General features: G+C 46.5%; 3 protein-coding genes across 4 annotated transcripts; 1 reads left to right on the forward strand and 2 right to left on the reverse strand.

The window, feature by feature from the left end:
• Positions 1-448: 448 nt before the first annotated feature.
• ARPC5L (actin related protein 2/3 complex subunit 5 like) lies at positions 449-5655 on the reverse strand. The gene is made up of 4 exons (XM_039323012.1): positions 5416-5655; positions 2157-2229; positions 1894-2070; positions 449-1039 (listed from the first exon to the last, which is right to left on the reverse strand). The coding sequence occupies exons 1-4, from the start codon at positions 5577-5579 to the stop codon at positions 977-979; spliced, it is 477 nt and encodes a 158-aa protein (XP_039178946.1). The 5' UTR covers positions 5580-5655; the 3' UTR covers positions 449-976.
• A 3335-nt stretch (positions 5656-8990) lies between these two features.
• PPP6C (protein phosphatase 6 catalytic subunit) lies at positions 8991-13779 on the reverse strand. The gene is made up of 7 exons (XM_039323045.1): positions 13420-13779; positions 12412-12507; positions 11680-11745; positions 11123-11264; positions 10563-10642; positions 10224-10433; positions 8991-10041 (listed from the first exon to the last, which is right to left on the reverse strand). Exons 1-7 carry the CDS (start codon positions 13492-13494, stop codon positions 9793-9795), a joined length of 918 nt encoding a protein of 305 aa, XP_039178979.1. The 5' UTR covers positions 13495-13779; the 3' UTR covers positions 8991-9792.
• A 473-nt stretch (positions 13780-14252) lies between these two features.
• RABEPK (Rab9 effector protein with kelch motifs) lies at positions 14253-18664 on the forward strand. Of its 2 annotated transcripts, none has more exons than XM_039323043.1 (7): positions 14253-14403; positions 15013-15173; positions 15658-15810; positions 16530-16691; positions 16804-16953; positions 17754-17903; positions 18387-18664. In XM_039323043.1, the coding sequence occupies exons 1-7, from the start codon at positions 14348-14350 to the stop codon at positions 18644-18646; spliced, it is 1092 nt and encodes a 363-aa protein (XP_039178977.1). In that variant the 5' UTR covers positions 14253-14347; the 3' UTR covers positions 18647-18664. The 2 variants fall into 2 exon arrangements, with proteins under 2 accessions (XP_039178977.1, XP_039178978.1); XM_039323044.1 differs by having other exon boundaries at positions 14397-14512.
• Positions 18665-18721: the final 57 nt, after the last annotated feature.

The following is an 18721-nucleotide window of genomic DNA, read 5'->3' on the forward strand; positions in this document are numbered from 1 at the left end:
CCATCCAGTTTCAAAACTGATTTGAAAAACTAAAGAGAGCAAATGCTAATTGAAGAAGGAATGCAGAAGAGAACTGGCCCCTCTCCCAGCTTAGCCACATATTTGCCGTGATGGCAGAAAGCAGTCCGGGAGTTTGGGACGGAGGATATAAACCATTACAGTACAAATAAAACACGTTTTTCCTTGACAAAGAACTGAGGGCAGCCATCTGTTTTGAGTGCCTGCCCTCCCTGTGTTAAACAAGCCTTGGATTCCTGCCTCGGTCCAAAGCTGTGCTTTGTTTAAACCTAGCAAACCTGGTTCCCTAGGCACAGAAGCAAATAGAGATGGATTTTTTGGGGGGGAAAAGCGAGGTGTGGCTGTTTGTTTTCACCTGCATCTTCTCCAAGCGGGATATAAGGAACTCATTGGGTCTCTCTTTATGGAAGACAGAGTCATCAGCCAGAGCTGGTTTAAACTAACCCTCCAAGAACTTTATTTGAATTAAAGAGCAGCAGGCACTTTACAAGAAACCGACATCCGCGCCGAGCCCAGCAATTCTTAAACTATGTACAAAAAAAGGCCCACTGGCTTAACAACGCCTTCCTTCCCTTTAACACCCCCAAACCGGGCCGACGTTTTGCTTCTCACACCGGAGCTACCATCCCCTCCCCACGCCACCCTCCCCGGACACCGCAAACATGTGCTGACGTTTAAATTAAAGTTTCACACACATACACACGCACACACATACAGCGGGCCAGAGCAGCAACGGCAGCCACAAATTCTCCCCCTCCCGGCTGCGAGTCCAGTCAGTCGGAAAACGAGGACATCCGTTTCTTCCTGCGCCTCCAGGGGAAAGAGAAGAGATTGCTTCCTTCTCCCGATTGCGTTTCGGTGGGAGGGTGCCGGTCCCGGAGGAGTAACCAAAATGTGGAGGCTCTTCCCGGCTCCCAAAGTCGTTCTTGGCGTTCTCGGGTCAAGGGACCCCGGCTTTTTAGACCGTCTTCCGCGCGGTGAGAACCCTGACTATTGAGCCGAGTCCTCCTATTGCCAGTGCCTGAGAGGGCGAGAGAAAACGGGAAATTAACAGCTGCGGCACGTTGGCCTGGCTCCCCCACATATAATCCCTCTAGCAAAATTCACACGTGCTTTTAGACTTCCTGTGCAGCTGCCTTTGGCTAGGACGTCCCCCTGAGGGAGCGATAGGCGGTTATTTAAGGACTGCGCGTGTTGCCCCTTGCACTGTCATGCTGCTCTATAGGCGTGTTTACGTATTAAAGGGGTGCAGCCCCCCGTGAAGACAAAATGATAGCTGCCTCTGAAAAGATAAGCCAGGGGAAAGCAGGGCCCGGCTGTCTGCCATTCGGTCTCTTTTCATTGCTCCCCGCGGAGGAAGGAAAGTTAAAAATATATACATGCCGTTGAAACCCCTAAGGGCATGGTGCTATGTGAAACCACATTTCGAACACAGGATTTCCTGGCAGCAACTTCAGCCTGGCTGTCGGAGGCAATGGTTTGGCGTAAAGAAAACTTACCAGCCAAGGAGAATAGTCCCTTGGGGTTGAGATGAGTGATGCTTGGTGCACTCTCTGAGCTTGGTGGCTTTCTTGCAGATGCCTCATGACCCAAATTAGGTAACGTCATCCGTGTCAGCAGTTAAACCTAGGTGGGTTATGAAAACCCCACCAAGCTCAGAGAGCACCAAGGACCCTCCCGTAATTGACCAAGGCTGTTTCGGAGAGAAAACCTAACTGGTCTGGCCTAACCAGCAGGGCTGACACCACAGCCACCTGCTTAAAAGCACTAAGTCCTAGACAGGTCATTTGCCTCGGCTGGCTAGAGGGGATAGTGGAAGAGGCCTTGCCGAGCCAGGAAGGAGGAATTGAGCTCCACAGATGGGAACTCCTGTACCTTTTCATGCCACTGAAGTAGAATAGCGCTGCTGTTTTCCGTCGGCTTTTCAAACCCTTTGTAAATGTACTTCATTAACAAGTCGATGCCGCTGCTGTCCAAGGAATTGACTGCCTGCTCGATCTCGCTGCTCTTGAAGGCCGTTAGGACTTTCAGCACCACTTCCTGGGCCTGCTCCTGAGGGGAGAGCCAAGGGAAGTCAAGGCAATGGGATCGGAGACGAGAGAGAGAGAAAATGAAAAAAAATTAAACCTCCCCTTTACCTTTGCACCTGGGTTCTTGGTGTTCCCAGGAGAATTCCGTAAAGCTGCGTGGAAGGCTCGGAGCAAGTCCCCCGTGCGATAAATTAAGCTAAGGAGTTTGTGCTGTGTGGTGCAGTCATAACCCCCCCCCCAACAATCTAACCATCCCTACTTAACAAGGCCAGCAATTGATGAAGGATTCCCAGCAACGAGACTCAGCTACCAAGTGAACTTATTCAGTTGGAAAGATGCTATTAACACCTACAAGGAAATTCATTCAAGGCAGTTTGTCCCTTGCTCTAAAACAGTCTTTGGGATTTCAGATCCCGGGCTAATAGCAAAACAATATTCAAAAGGAAGCTTTACTCGGGAACAGCTTACCTCCTGCACACCTGCCTATCCCAGGTTCTAGGGAAGGACTCGCTGGGTGGGCAAAAATGCCAAACCCAGCCTGAACATCTGGCTGACTGTCATGAGCCGTGATAATAGCATCAAACAACACGTGGCTATCCACAGTCCTTAGAAAGGATTTGATCCAGCCTAAAGCACTGGCTGTACGATGAACTATAATAATCAACCTCACCATTCTGGGGAAAAGAACCATTCTGGTATCCAGGAGATATATACAATTTGTGACATCTGCCCCCCCCTCCCAGAGAACAAGGAAAGAAATAATTCCATTTAGCCCAGCAACGACATGGAACAAAAACCAAGAAGACCGTACAATACCAAAAGAAAACCTTTACTTCCTAGGAGAACCAAGCCATGGTTATTAAGTTCAGAAAACACTGCCTCTCAAAAGAGTTTTCGACATCCATCTCCCGCCTCCTGGGAGCGGCGAGGGAAAAATATTTTGCTCTGGGCTTGGATAACGCAGATTGGTAACAAAATTGACCCATCGGCTGGGTTGCGCACAATCACCAACTGATCAAACAAGCTAAGCCGCAAGCAAAGCCGAGTCAAGGTTAAAAGCAAAGGACACCAATGCAGCCTAAAGAATATTGTGATGGTTTTCCCCCCCCCAAGGTATTTTAATTCTGCTCTGGCTAAACGTCAGTTCCGTGTCCTTTTTCGACCTGCTTGTGCTCTCTTGGAAAGGGCAGACTCAGCAGAGGGTGGCTCTGCCAGTCACCCACTCTTGCTGCTCCACATTCTAGAAATCTGTCGTGGCATGATCAGGAACAGGCTGAGCGACATTCACGGATGCCGGCTGGCGGAAACAAGCCCCCCCCCCTTCCCCATCCCTAACTCTTCCGATCCCACCAGACCAGTCCCTTCCTGTCAAACCTGATGCCGCAGATGACAACTGCATGCATCATGGCCTTTACAGGTCTTGTCATTCCTGGTGCGCCGAGGACTCCCCGGGGTGGGGTTTTTCCTCATTCCTCAGCAAATCTCCCCTAGAACATTATTTCACCTCCACAGGCTCGTCCGCTTCTCGCTTCTCGTTCACAGCCGAAGCTATGCACCTTCCTTTACAAGGGGTTTTTTTTTTGGGGGGGGGGGAAGGCTTCTCAGAAGCTCTCCTCTTCCGGGAGGGGAGGGGAGAAAGAAATTGGCAGAGCTAAGTCACAAGACCCATCCTGTGCAGCTGCTGCACCTGGCAACCACAGGGAACAAATTCCCACACAGTGCCGGCATTGTCTCAACATGTCTTTGATGACTGCCCCCTCATTCTTTCGCCTTCAACAACATGCAATCGGAAAGCAATTCCCCCGTTAGATGCTCAGCCCAGGGAGGGAGACCGACGTGGCGGTGAAACGCACAGCTAGATCAAGGACAGGCCTCAACCTGCAGCCCCAGGAAAAGAAAAAGGCAATTTTTTTAAAGATGCCCTGCAAAAGAGGACCGAAAGCAGATAAGCCATAAGGGGAGTTCTGATGCCAGACACTGCAGGCTAGGAATGAACTGCGGGTGTATAAATGCCAAAAGCATCCCCTCTGCATTGATCAAGCCCGGATAGAAATAGACACGACAGTTGCCAGAGCACCAGAAATCACAAAGAACAGTTAAAGAGATCTAAAACGAGGCTGCGGTCACCTCAATCGCTAGCAACACAGAAAGCTTGAGGAGCAGGAAATTTACTGCAGGGGGAAGGTGAAGATGAGGTTAGTCAGGGAGTTGTAAAATTATTCCCCATCGGGTTCCTATATTTCCAAGCAGGAAGCAAAAATCGCCTCCAGGCAACCCACCCGAATTAACAAAACCAAAACTTGGCCAAACCCTGAACCAGCAGGAACCACGCATGAATGTCTAGTCGTTTGCCTGGCTGAACTGCATGTCTTCAGTCTTTAGGGAGGAAAAGTGGAAAAGACCGCCTAAAAAGGGTCGTCTGCGAAAGGACCCCCACCCAAATCCTAAAATCCACCCTGGAAAGGAGGAACAGACAAGGAACGGTATCTGCTCTTCAGCTACTCCCAGACCCAGATGGATGAATGCCCCATAACATCCATGGAGATGTGTTGGGCTTTTAACTCCCGACAACGGGCACCAATGCCCAAGACGTTGGATAAAGGATGAAACCATTGAGGAAGGGGGAGACCACCCAGGCTGGCAGGGGAGGGGGGAGATATGACAAATGGATGGATAAGACAGACAAGACAGGAGGATGAGTTGGGTAGGGTAGATGATAGATAGATAGATAGATAGATAGATAGATAGATAGATAGATAGATAGATAGATAGATAGATACATACATAAAATGGAGACAGAAGACATGGGTACAAGGATGGAGATACAGAAATGACAGAGTGGGTGCCTAGAATGGATGGATGGATACATTGATTTATACATATATAGAGTGGGATAAATGGTTGGGAAGGCATAGATACATAGATTAGATGATTGATAGATACATAGACAGACAGACAGACACAGACAGAATACAAAGGAAAAGATATTGATAAAGATTACTAGATATAATAGAGGGCAGGCAGACTGACAGATAGACAAAATGGATGGATAAAAGGAATAGATATAGACAGGTGATAGATAAGAGGTGAGATAGATGGATAGACAGATGACAGATATAGGATAGACAGATGAGATAGATAAAATGAATAGAGATAGATAAGACAGATGATACACATACAGTAGATAGATGACAGATGACGGATGGACAGACGGGGCGACCCTGGACCAGCTGATCCAGGGAGGGCGAGGAAAGGGAGATCGAGGGAGGAGCGATCAGGCGGAGGAGATCGGGGCGGCGTATGGGTCTTGTAGTCCGCCAAGCCCTCCTCCTCCTCTTCCCCCCCCCCAAGACCCCCGAAAGGATATTGCCGCAGCGCCGCTTCCACCTCCGGGCCGGGCCCTCCGTTGCCCTCCGCCGCGCCGGCCCCGCTCCCGGCCTCGGCGCCGTCGGGCTCCTCCACGAAGCGGTTCTCGTCGAACTGGTCGATGTCCAGGCGGCGGAAGCGCGAAGAGAGCGAGCTCCGCGCCATGGCCGCGCCGGATAGGCGGGCGGGCGCCAGAAGCTCCCTCGCACGCCGCCGCCGCCTCGCGGAAGCGGAAACCCCGCCCGCACGCGGGGAGGAGGCGAGCGGCGAGCGGGGGCGCGGCTGCTGGGAACGGACGTTCGGCCAGGGGGAGGGGCTTCGCAAGGGGCGTGGCCTTTCACTCTTCTCCCCCCCCCGTCCTTTCTGGGATTCAGTTTCGCTGCTGTTCATTCATTCCTGTTGCTTATCTATTCATCCATCCATCCATCCATCCATCCATCTCTATCTATCTATCTATCTATCTATCTATCTATCTATCTATCTATCTATCTATCTATCTATCTATCTATCTATTTATTTATTTATCTAATTTATATCTCTACTTATTTATGTAATCTATATCATCTATCTATTTTTCATTATTTCTAATCTATAGCTATCTTTGAAAGTTGAGTGGACACATAGATGGACAGATGGACACATACTGCCCCCCCCAATTGATCCTGGGATCTGTTTTTTTTTTTTTTTTTTTTGCCCAGGAGCTTACAGTACTCTGACTTCCCCAACACCACCCTTGTGAGGTAGGCTGGTATTTTCCCCACAACAAACCTGTATGGTGGGCTGAGAGAGGGAGAGGGACCGGCCCAAAATTACCCAGCTGGCTTTGTGCTTAAGGTGGGATTAGAACACACAGTCCAAAGTCCCAAAATCAATCAACAGGACTAGAACGCACCATCTCCTAGTGATTGGCACCAAGTTACTCAAGGCGGGACTAGAAATCCCTGCGCCCTTATTACTAGCCTGATGCCTTAACCACTGCACCAGATTGCCTTTCTGTAACTTTCCTCTTCTCCCTCCCCACCCTGGGAAACGGGAAGAGTTTTAGAAAAGGCAAATATTTCCACATTGTCACCAAAAAGGCCCCATGTCCATTAAATCCATTAAGTCACCAGGGTACAATTGGCTCAAGCAGTGACACTCAGCTTAGGGGCAATAGTGAGGTTCGAAGGCCTCTTGTTTTCAGCCAATGGGGAGAGGTCTGAGGAAAGCAGGACATTGGCCTAAGAAGCCCAGGCTGAAGGGCCAATGGGATGACCTGGCTAATGAAAATAGTGAGGGCCAAGTTGGTGCCACCAATCAGCAGAGAGCGGGTTTGGGGTAAGAAGGGTATAAAAAGGAGGCTGCTAGCAAGGGAGCTGTCAGACCAGCAGCAGGACGGTGAGGAGAGAGGAAGATGAGATATATAAGAAAAGAGCTGAAGCAGCATCACTCTAAGCCTTAGACTGAGGTCACTCAAGTCTGGGGTCACTCACCAAGCCTTTTCAAAGGCAAAAAAAGAGCTTGAACTAGTCTTTTAGTCCTCATGTTGTTCCTGGGAACCCAAGGTTTTCCCTCTGGATGCTGGGGGTGCAGCAGAAGGGGAAGATAGAAGAAAGAAGGCAGAAGAGGTAGGTAGAAGAAAGAAGGCAGAAGAAGATAGAAAGAAGGCAGAAGGGGAAAATGAAGATGGAAAAAAGAAGCAGCTTCTGAGGAAGATGAGATATATAAGAAAAGAGCTGAAGTAGCATCACTCTAAAAGTCTCTTAAGAGGTCACTCAAGTCTGGGGTCACTCACCAAGCCTTTTCAAAGGCAAAAAAAAGAGCTTGAACTAGTCTTTTAGTCCTCATGATGTTCCTGGGAATCCAAGATTTTCCCTCTGAATGCTGAGGGTGCAGCAGAAGGGGAAGATAGAAGAAAGAAGGCAAAAGAAGATAGAAAGAAGGCAGAAGGGGAAAATGAAGATGGAAAAAAGCAGCAGCTTCTGAGGAAGATCAGATATATAAGAAAAGAGCTGAAGCAGCATCACTCTAAGCCTTAGAGTCTCTAAGAGGTTACTGGAGTCACTCAACCAAGCCTTTTCAAAGGCAAAAAAAAAAAGAGCTTGAACTAGTCTTCTAGTCCTCATGATGTTCCTGGGAATCCAAGGTTTTCCCTCTGGATGCTGAGGGTGCAGCAGAAGAATAAAAACAAAGCCAAGAAACTGGTGTGACTTTAACCTTTGTGAGTAGAATAAACTAAGCAATTAAGAAAGAAAACTTGGGCTGAAGGGAGATTTTGGTGGGAAATCTCTTTCTCTCAAAAAAAAGAACCAGGTTGCTGAGGCAAGTGTAATTCTTAGGGTGGCTGTTTATATTTTGTGTCCACTTTAAAAGGTATTTTAAATATTACTCTTTAAGTGTTTTGTTTTGGGTGTAAAGCCATTTTTTAATTTATAGACAGGGGGGAAATGCTGTATTTCAGGCGTTTCTGAGGAAGAATCTTGTAGCTAACCGTGGATTTCAAAAGGCGGGGAGTAAAATTACCTCAAACATTTCTATTTCTGCCACAATATGAGTGGTGATGAAACTGGGTTATAAAAGGTTCCTATTTATATCAGCTTTATCTAAAAAACATGGATTATAAATACATATAAATACACAATACATATAAACCTACATTAAAAAAAAGTCAAACCACTGTTCCCAAAATAAAATGGTGGACAAGCTCTATCACTTTGCCTATGCTGAAGTTTTCCCGCCATTAGGCCAAGGATGTATTACAAACAAAAACCTGATTGGATTGATGTGATATGTTGGGTATTCACAGATTTATTTTGTTAAAAAAAATAGGCAGCCTTTCTGTTGCATTAAAGGCCTCAAGTTGAAAATATAATTTGTTGGTTATCAAAATGACAATGCTCTTCCAAAATTATGAATACTGTTTTCAAAGAGTGAGATTTAAACTGAGGGGTAATTAAGGTCCACATTTCAAATGAATATTTTTAAAAAAATACATAAAATGGTGCTGCCGGCACATTTCCACTGCGGGAATACCACAAAATAAATCAGCTGCCAATCATCTGCTTTCCCTCAGCGATGTTCCATTAATTTCTTTAGTATTATTTCTCCCAGATCATGGCATGATTTGTAAGGAAAGGGGCAAAATATTTAGTATTTAATAGACCAAAAATTTGGCGTCGTGGTCAAAGGCCAAAATTAGAAAATACTGCTCAAAATGATGAATTATCAATTGAACAACATTAAGGTGTTTGGCACATAAACTTTGGGAGTGTTAGTTGATGCCTAATTTTTACTGTCCCTGCACAACTAGATGGTGGAGTTTGAAATGTAAAAGAAAAAAAAAAGGTGCTGTTAAAGATAAAATCAGCATTATATCCGGTTCCTCATTGGTGAACTCATTTTTATACAGGATCTTAGAATCTCTCCCAAAATAATTGCCAAGGGCAAAATATTATCTCTAGCCCAAAAAGGGAAAAAAAAAGTACTGGGATCAATACTTTAGTTCCAAAAGCCCAAATGTATTTACAAAACATCCCTGAAAAAAACTGACTGTGTTTGTATTGTGTTTTAGTCAAGACTGGTACATGAAGGCACTCATTCACAACAACATAAAGTTTTATTTTCAAGTTTAACCTAGAGGCAGGGGTTCAAGATTATCACTTTTATTAAAAATACAAGGGATCTGAGAAAAATCAGAACAGTTATTTTAATGTACAAATTCAAATACCTGCAATGGGTAATTGGAATCCTAAAAATAAAAACAAAGCTGAAAGGGAAAAAAAGGGGCAGTTTTCTAAACCACTTATTTATGATTTAAAATATAAACAAGGCTGGCCTACCTTTACTGCATAAGGATATGCATGGAAGTTGGACTTACAAAGTCCCAATATGCACATTAATTCAACTTTGCTGCTGAAATTCCTTAAAAACCTTATCCAGAAGAAACAAACACAAAAAATTCCCAACGCCAACTCCTGAACGAAATAAAGGAGAATTAGACTAGCTCTGATGTGTCTTGCTCTGTTTTTATTTGATTTCATTTTGAAGGGAAGGGTTTTCCCTAAAAACAAAAATATGAAATCGAAAGCACTAAAAATATATATAGGTCATATATATATATATATGACGTATATATATATATATATATGACGTATATATATATATGATGTATATATATATATGACGTATATATATATATATATGACAAGTTAAGTGCTTGTGGGACATTTCAAAAGCGATCTTAAAGAGGAGATGCACAGGAAGAAGGGCGGTTAAGAAACGCAACACTACAGACCATATACACTTAGATAATTTAAAAATAGGGGGGGGAAGCATTTCAGCAGCAAAGTGCTCAATAGAATGTATGTCACAAAGGGAGGGAGGGCCATGAGCGGCATTTTCAGAGGAAATACGGTGTGGTTGTTCTCGGAGGGATGACGCGTTCGGAATCTGGGACAGCTCGGAAAAGTTTCGGCTCTCTCGTGTTCACGTCTTTAAAGACCATGATGGAGGCGATATTCCCGCAGCGATAGCAGTAGTTTGGGGCTGACCAGACCGTTACCAGCTTCTCGTCAAACATGAATTTATAGCCTTCGTGGACTAGCTGGTGGGCCCGGCAGATCAGTTTTAAGTTGTTGATGTGGACAAACTGTCAAAAGGCAAAAAGAAAAGGGAGACAATTTACGGCATTAAGTCAAGCTAGGTTTTATATGCAGGCAGTCCCCGATTTACGCCCAAAGAGTCCTCTCTCCCAGTTGCTCAGATAATATTCTAAGTGCAGTAAATGAGAAAGCCGGCAAAATAATGACGTAGGGTGGATTTAGAGTTTACCTCATTGGTAACTTTAGCACCAAAAAGCCACCCAGCTCCACGAGGGCTGATGGCCCAGGTGTCCACGTCTTCTGGGTCAGACCAGACGAGGTCGCAGAAAGCGCCTTTGTGAGGGATCTCTTGGTTGCGCTCGATGGTTCGGATCTGATCCAGTGTTTTGATGTCTGGAGAAAGACCTCCGTGCACGCAGAGGATCTGTTCATCTATCAACTGGAGGAAAATAGAAAGGGTTTTTACTCTCTCTCAAAAGCCAAAAGCTATCTGGGGTAGGAGGAGAGGAGAGCACATCACTCACATCCCCCCCCCTTTTTCCCCCAAACAGGACCGTGAAGCACTTACCGCTGCTACGGTGAGCATGTCGAAGACTTTAGTGCAGTATCTCCAGGCGTTTGCGTTACCGTATTTTGTTTGGCATTCATCTGTTTGAGAGGAAGAGGAGAAGGAAGAGAAAATAAAGGACACCAGGTTCTATTATTTATTTTGATTCTTTAAAATTTATATCTAGCTTTTTTTTTAAATAAACAGTTCAAGGCAGTGAACATATCTAATATTCCTTCTTCCTCTTATTTTTCTACCACAACCACCTTATGAAGTGGGCTGGACTGAGAGAGAGGGACAGGCTGAAAGTCACCCAGTTAGATTTTATGCCTAAGGCAGGACTAGAACTCTCCGTCTCCTGGCGATTGGCCCAAAGTCACCCAGCCGGTTTTCTTGCCTTAGACAGGGAATTCCAGAAACTATGAGGCTTATGCTTGCTTGCAATGAAATTAACGTTTCTATAATCCTTTTAAAAAAAAAGCCAAATCCTGCCAGTCAGGCTAAATCATAACAGTTTTATGCTGATTGTAACGGAAGCAAAAAACGGTTCCAGGAAAGTGTAGCCGCAGGAGGGTACTCACCATAAAATCCGTAGACCTGGGTTATCTGTCTGCTTTCATGATTCCCACGCAAGAGCGTGATCCGATCCGGCCACTTTGCTTTCAGGGCAAGAAGATAAGTAAATGTCTCTAGACTGTAATAGCCTCTGTCTACAAAATCACCCTGGAAATCAAAACAATGCTTTAATTGAAACAATGTGCTCAGGCTGCCATTTTACGTTAGCAGGGTTTGTATGAAACGAAACAGGCAGAACATGTTCCCAAAGCTAAGCAGTTTTGCTTTCCAACTTTTTCTCAATCTTCCTAGGATATAGTACACATAATTATCCAAATACCTGACCCACAAAACTGGATTCTTAGAAAGCTTAGAGTCTAAGAGAGTGTGCTATCTTCTTTTTTAAACCTGCCACTACTAGCTAGCACTTCCTTTTTCAAACTATATGCACTCAGCAAAAGAACAGGAGCTGTATTCTCAGAGCAGAAAACAAAACTACCAGAGCAATCCTCTCCCCTTGATGTATTACAAAATATATATATTATCACATTCCAATCTCTGTTTTCTCTACATTTGTTCATACCATAAATATGTAGTTTGTGTCAGGCACCTGACCTCCAGTTCTGAATAATTCACATAGATCATAAAACTGAAAAGGGAAAAAAAACAGAAACACGTATTTCAACATAGACAAATTCAAAATACCTATTGAAATTATTTTGAACTCTGATGGAATTGTACATCTTCTATTTACAAATCCTAAAAGTGGTTGTGAAGGCCTGACCAAAATAATAATGTGCAGGCAGTTAATAAGATATTACCACCACAATGACTGCTAAAAGGTTAGGGCAATCTGATACCTGTTGATCCAAGAGAAACATTATAATTCCCTCTTTTTCAGTAATGCCTGGCTTTGTTTAGGCACCCAAATTGGCACCACTGACAAGCAAAAGTGAGGTACAAGTGAGATTAGAGGAAAACCAAAAACGCAAACCAGAGCATAATCCGGACCAGAATCCAGACTAGAATCCAGAATCCAAATAAGAATAGAAATCCAGAGCCCAATCCCGAATTTATTTATTGGGGGGAGGGAGAATAGAATCCAGAATCCAATACATAATGGATCCAAAATCCATTGCAGATTGGAAATCCAGAATGGAACCCAGAACAGGAACCAGAATGGAATCCGAAATCCAAAAGCCATTGCAGAATGGAACCAAGACCCCAATCCAAAATGGAACCAAGACCCCAACCCGGAATGAATCCAGAATCCAATCCAGAATGTCAAAAGGTAAGAGTCCATGGGAAATTCCACCTGTCCATGAATGTCACCACAGACGGTAACGGGGGTAGAAACAGGCTGCACGTTTGATTCTTCTAGGAGCAGGTCACAGACGTAGTCACACAACCGCTGGAAAGACAGAAAAGTTCAGGTCAGGGTACGAGTCACACATGCTGGTAACATCACGTCAAATTCCCCTTTACGTTCCAAAGTATATTATTCATTCCACTTTTCACATTTTTGAATGGCCTGTCTCCTCCGCCCTCTCCCCCGCCTGTTGCCTCTTTCCTGGGCATCCATTCCATTTGGGAAGGGTCCTTGGTGTCCCTGAGTTTTGCTGTTTTCTTGCAGGTGTTTCATTGCCCAAACCAGGTAACCTCAACAGTGTTAGTGTGAGGTTCGCTTGCTGTTTATCTACAGTTTATGTAGAGAGATAAGCAGGTATTTCCACCATACAAATCATCAAGCCGAAAACAATACCCTAATCAAGGAGAAAATCCCACTCCAATCACTTAAACAAGGAGTCAACCCCACACTTAGTAGCAACGATGATGTCACCTAGTTGGGTCGTGAAACGTCTGCAAGAAAACCACCCAACTCAGAGAGCAACGAGGACCCCTCATTTCCACCCTGAGCTGCAAATGTTCCCCTTTATTCGCAATGCCATTTCTCTGCGGCTCATTCCAAGGGTGCCTTGCCGATTTCCATCACCACCGCCAAAAAAAAACCCCAGGCAGTTTCAGATCAACTTGGAAAGGGGACCACGAGGAAATCCCAGGGACGGGGAGGGGCTCAACTGGGAAGGAGAAAATAAAAATAAAAAAAGGCTCCCAGGCTCCGCGTCGAGGGGGAGGAAGAGAGGACACGATGGAGCCCAATTGAGGTGGGGGGGAACGGGGGCTAGGCGGCATGAAGCCCTCCCTTGTTATAGGGGGACCCGTCCTCTGCCCATCCCTTCCCAGGGGCGCCTCTTCCCGGGTGGCAAGCAGGCCCCTGGAGGGGAGCCCCCCTCTCCGAGGCCCGTCCTGCCCCCCGCCTCACCTTGAGATCGTTCTCGGGCAGGTACTTGCAGAGCCGCGCTATCTCGACGTACTTATCCAAGTCCAGCGGCGCCATTTTGACAGAGCAGCTCCGGGGGGGGGGGAGGAGAAGGGGAAGGGGAGGAAGGCAGAAAGAGGAGGAGGAAGAAGAGTGGGGCAGAGAGGACCGGACCGGAAGCTGCGACTCGCACTTCCGGGTTGGGGCCTACGGGAGTAGAAGCTGGGAGCCCGGGCCGGGCTGCGCCAGGCGAGGCAAACGGGCTCGCGGAGGCAGCCGGTGCGAGCGACGCCGCCCTTCCCCCCCACCCCGTTTCTCAACTCCCGGTCTTCTCTCGGCCGCACCGGAAGTGAGAAAACCAACTTGAATCGGACGCAGTGCTTCTTTCTGGTCCGCTTCAAGGCCGCTTCCGGTTGTCTGCTTCCGGCTCCTCTCTCTCTGCCCCCGCCCCGCAGGAGTCCATTATGGCGTTGAAACGGCCTCCCTGCCGCGCGGCATGCTGGGATTTGGAGTCAACGCTGGCTGGTTCCTTTGGCTGCTCTTTTCTCCAGAGTCCAGAGGCTCTTGCAATGCCCAGGCGGGCACGCTGGCCGGGGATTAGGGGCGTTGGTGTCCAGCAGACGTGCATAGCCTTGGATTGGGGGAAAGTGCCGTTGTGCAGGGGAGTTTGAACAAGCCGCAGTCCCAACCCACCATTTGCATATCTTTCGTGCAAACGAGAACCAGAATTGCAATTTTTGCACGCTTTGCAGCGCCAAATCAATTTGAGAAATAAGTAAATGCTAAAGGAAGGAATGCAGAGGCGCTGCAAGCACGCCTCCCCTGTCTTTGGGGAGACATCAAAGAGGTTGGGGCCAATCGCCTAGCAACCGTCCGGGGAGGGAGGCTCTCCCTGCAAAACCACGCCTCTTTCCCCCTTCCATTTGCTTCAATGGAGAAGGTGCTGCGGAAGCTGAAGCCACGGGAGAAACCGCAGGCGGCGACCTGGTGAATCGCCCGCGAGGGGTTCCTTTGCACGTGTGCATGCTCTTGCTAGGATCAGTGCAAAAAGAAGGCGAGGTCGAGGGATGCTGGAGGCGGGAGTGGGGCGAGGGAGGTAACGCGTGGGAGGTCGCGGAACCTTTCCCGTTTGCAACCTTGGATGGGTGCATGTAACCAGGCTTGGCACGTCTGCAGACATTGACCTGCCCGAGAAAAGAAGGGCCTTGCCAAAGAGCCGCGCAAAAAAAAAGGAAAGAGCGGGGCATCTCCTTCCTTTCACCTGGGCGCCCACTTCCTGGTTCAATTTTAGGCAGGTCCTTGACTTGCAGTCACTTGTCTGGAATAGTAGAGTCTCCTGCTTGAGCAGGGGGTTGGACTACAAGACCTCCAAGGTCTCTTCCAGTTCTATTTTGATGGATTGATTGACACTTGGAGACGCTGCCAGGATCTGTCCGTGCAAAATTCCATGGCCCTTCCTCTTCTGGGTAATGCAGAATTCCTAACAAGCATTCTCACTGGTTTGGGAAAGAGGATGGGTGGGTGGGTAAGATCCTCCTGGAAAATGGAGCTGATATTTTGTATGTTTGGAAAAAAATCACTCTCTCTGCCTGCCAGGTATTCCCTTGCCTTATGTGGGAAGAGTCCCTGTGCTCGTGTGGGCCAAAACTCTTTATATCTGCCTCCTTTGGACCCGGGCAGTAAAAATGGGAAAGTGGTTATCATCGCCGGAGCAAATCCGAGTGGAAGTTTCACTGACTCCTATTTTATTGATCTTGGTAAGTTCGGCTGGGAGGGAGAAAGTGGGGGAAATGGACATTGCTGAATTAATTGAATTTGTTAAAAATGACCCATGTTTCTAGTCCTTATGAATGCAAAGGCATGCAAATCAGAGTCGCTGAAAGAATTTGTCAGGGAGATTTCTACCAGGTGGCTGGGTGCTTTTTTGGGATTCCAGATCCAGAGTGTCCCCTTTCTTGCCTCTGGAGAGCCACAGGTTGATGATCAGAAGCCTGTCATTTTTATTTTATTTATTAATAATGCTTTTATCCCTTTTGTATAGTTCTGGCTTATTCTGGTACCAAGCAAGACAGCTTTTAAGTCTGCCATATAAATCAAGCCAGTTTAGTGTAGATCAAGCTGTGTAAAGAAAGAAATGGTAGAGCCTCTGAAAGGTTTTGATTTCTCAAGCGTAATAGATTTTGTTCCCAGTAGGAAATCTTAAAACATATTTAGGGGTTGATATCTGTCTGTCCGCCGTAGATGCTAATTGCTGGACAACGCCTGGTTGGGTAGGTCTGTTGCCACGATACGAACATGCTGCTTTTGTGCCTGCCAGCCAGCCCAACACACTCTGGGTATACGGAGGGGCCAGTGAAACTGGCAACAGAGACTGCGTACAAGTTTTGGATCTAGGTAAGCAGAGCCTCTGCTGAGTCCATCGCTGGTATCTGATCCGAGCCACATCGGATGCAAACCATTTAGTGACCGTTTGAAATTGCAATTATTTATGACCCATCCCTGTACTAACAACCAGCAGCATCCCTGCACTTCCAATGGTTGCAATTTGGGTGGTGTGTATTTATGTGTTTATGCTCTTGCAGCATCCTGGGATCCCCACTTGCGACTTTCACGGACAGCTTCCCACAAGCAAAGTTAACGAAGGGAGCTTGGATTTGTTTAGCAACCACACATTCATTTAACAGCCATGCCAAGCCTTCTTTGTTTACTTCCTCTTTTACCGCTTTGGGTGTTGAGGGGACAGCCATGACAAATCAGCTTGTAAAATTGGGCATGTTTAAGTGCTTAACAGCAGAAGTTTCGTTGTCAATTGGGGTAATAAAGTACTAAATTCTTCTATGGAATCCCTTCACCGTTTTTCTTCTGGTTTTTTGTGGGTGTGTCCTTTATTTGCCTATCTTACTTGTAGTGCCAAGACCGGCTTTTCTCAAATTGGTGCACTCTAATTATTTGGGATTTCCTCTCCTCTAATCCTTAACCACGGATGGGCAGCCAACGTTTCAAGATTTCTTTCCCAACTGAATGGGGGACAAGTCTGATCTGGCCTCTTTGCAGAGTCATCTGGAATTTAGCAAGTCTGGTCTGGGTCTACTCAACATCTTTTCTCTTGCTAGAAACTGGGTTGTGGCGGAAAACCAACGTGGCCGGCAATCCACCGAGCCCTCGGACGTATCATACCTCCACGGCTGCAATTGGGGACCGGTTATATGTATTTGGAGGAGGCGATAAAGGGGTAGATCCTGTCCAAGACCAGCAACTTTACATATTCAACTCAGGTGAATGAACAAATTTAAGGCTGTTCTTCCCCCCCCCCCATGCCCCCTGAAAAAGGGTATGTTAGTTCTGATTTGAGGAGAAGCAAGCCTAACAATTTCCCTTTTTAAAAAGCCACCTTGATGTGGTCACAGCCAGAGGTGCGTGGTCAGCCTCCTGCTCCTCGGCACGGCCATGTGGTGGTAGCGGTTGAGAACCGACTGTTTGTACATGGCGGCTTGGCTGGTGACACGTTTTATGACGACCTGTTCTCCATTGACATACGTAAGTACACCCTATGTAGTGTTAAAATTAGCAAGGGAGGTGCGTTTGAGTCTCTTCGCTCTCAAGTGTTTTAAAAAAGACTAGAGTCCTCCCAAGCCACCTCCAGCATTTTTGTAATCACCAAAATGGCCATTATAAGGATCCATCCCAACTTTCCATTGTTTTCTCTAACTAGGGGGCGTGCTTCCAAATGAAGTTTTTGACTTGCTTCCTGAAACTCTTCTTACTGTTTTGAATTAAAAGGAACCTTTTAAAAGGTTTGGTGGAGAACAGTGAAAGAACTTGGGCAATTTCTTAAGAGAGCCTCGTCTAGAACTTAAGAACCAAACCTAGAACGAAGGAGGAATTTTCTGACAATGAAAAAAAAAAATTAAGCAGCGAGACAGCTTGCCTTTAGAAATTGTAGGTACTCCATCAACACTGGAGGCTTTTGGGAAAAGACCGGACAGCCGTTTGTCTGGAATAAATATAGAGTTTCCAGCTTGAGCAGGGGGCTGGACTAGAAGCCCTCCAAGGCCCCTTCCAACTCTTGTTATTCTGTCTGGCGTCAAAGAGAGTTGAGCTCAATTTCTGGTGATAGTACTTGGCTCCTGAGGGTAGATAAACCAGTTTGATTTCAGATCCCTCTTTAGTCCAGATGTTTCTGGATCTCCCTGCTCAGACTGATCTACGGTCCTTAGTATGGTTCAAAAGATAAAAACAGGAAGAAGCAGGATGTTTCTAATACCGAAATGCCGCTTTTTAAAAGGGGAGGTCATCTCGAATAAAGCAAGCCAGGGTTTGTTGTCTTTTCTCCGCAGGGGACCTAAAATGGGAGAAATTGTCCAGCTCAGGATCCGTTCCCGGAGGCCGAGCGGCCCACTCAGCCGTTGCTTTCCAAGAGCACGTCTACATTTTTGGAGGGATGGACCCAACGGGGGAACTCAATACGATGTACAAGTATCACACAGGTATTCTTGGCCATTACTTTAGTCCTCTGGCGTGATGGCTTTTTCACAAGATGTCCCCTGGAGCAGTGGCTCTCAACCTTTTCCTTTGCCACGGGAGCCCTTTAAATGCCGTTTTCTGGCCACGGATCTCGAGACTTAACTCAAGATGGAAACCGTAACATTTCACACTTTCGTGGCCTCTTAGGGGCCTGTGGAGCACAGGTTGAGAATCACTGCTCTCTAGAGAACAAGCAGGGCTGATAGCAGAGACTGTTGTGTGTGTGGTGTTTTGATGTCAAGATATGTGGAACTAATGGTTAGTTCTAGTCCAGCTTTAGCCATAGAAGCCAGTTGGGACTTTGGGGCAGTCGCTTCCTCCCTCTCAATGCAACTCACAGCATTGTGGGGGGAAAATAGGAGTATTCGGCATTTCCCCCGCTTTATTTCTAAAAATAATAAAATAACCCCTTTGTTTTCTTTCTGAAAACATTAAAACTGCTGCAGAAAAAAGTCATTGGACGCAGCTGGAGTTCACCATTCCGCTACCTTCTGGCCGGCTGGACCACTCAATGTGTGTTATTCCTTGGGGAACCTCTGGAGAAGAGCTCCACAATCACAAAGAAACACCAGAAGCTGCACAAGGGGAGGGTCCCAGGGAAAGCCAGCAAGAGGACCGGCTGGTTCATCTCTGCTTGGTGTTTGGGGGCATGAACATTAAAGGGGATATCTATAATGACTGTATCGTAAGCGTGCTAGAAGAATAAAGTTAGGCCATGCAAGTATTAAGACTCGTGGTCTGATGGGGGAGGGTGCCTGTGGCAGTAAACCCCACATTTAAC

This window comes from Crotalus tigris, unplaced genomic scaffold (genome assembly GCF_016545835.1).
Source record: "Crotalus tigris isolate CLP2741 ecotype Arizona unplaced genomic scaffold, ASM1654583v1 scf7180000024153.1733885, whole genome shotgun sequence".
In the NCBI taxonomy this organism is placed as follows: domain Eukaryota; kingdom Metazoa; phylum Chordata; class Lepidosauria; order Squamata; family Viperidae; genus Crotalus; species Crotalus tigris.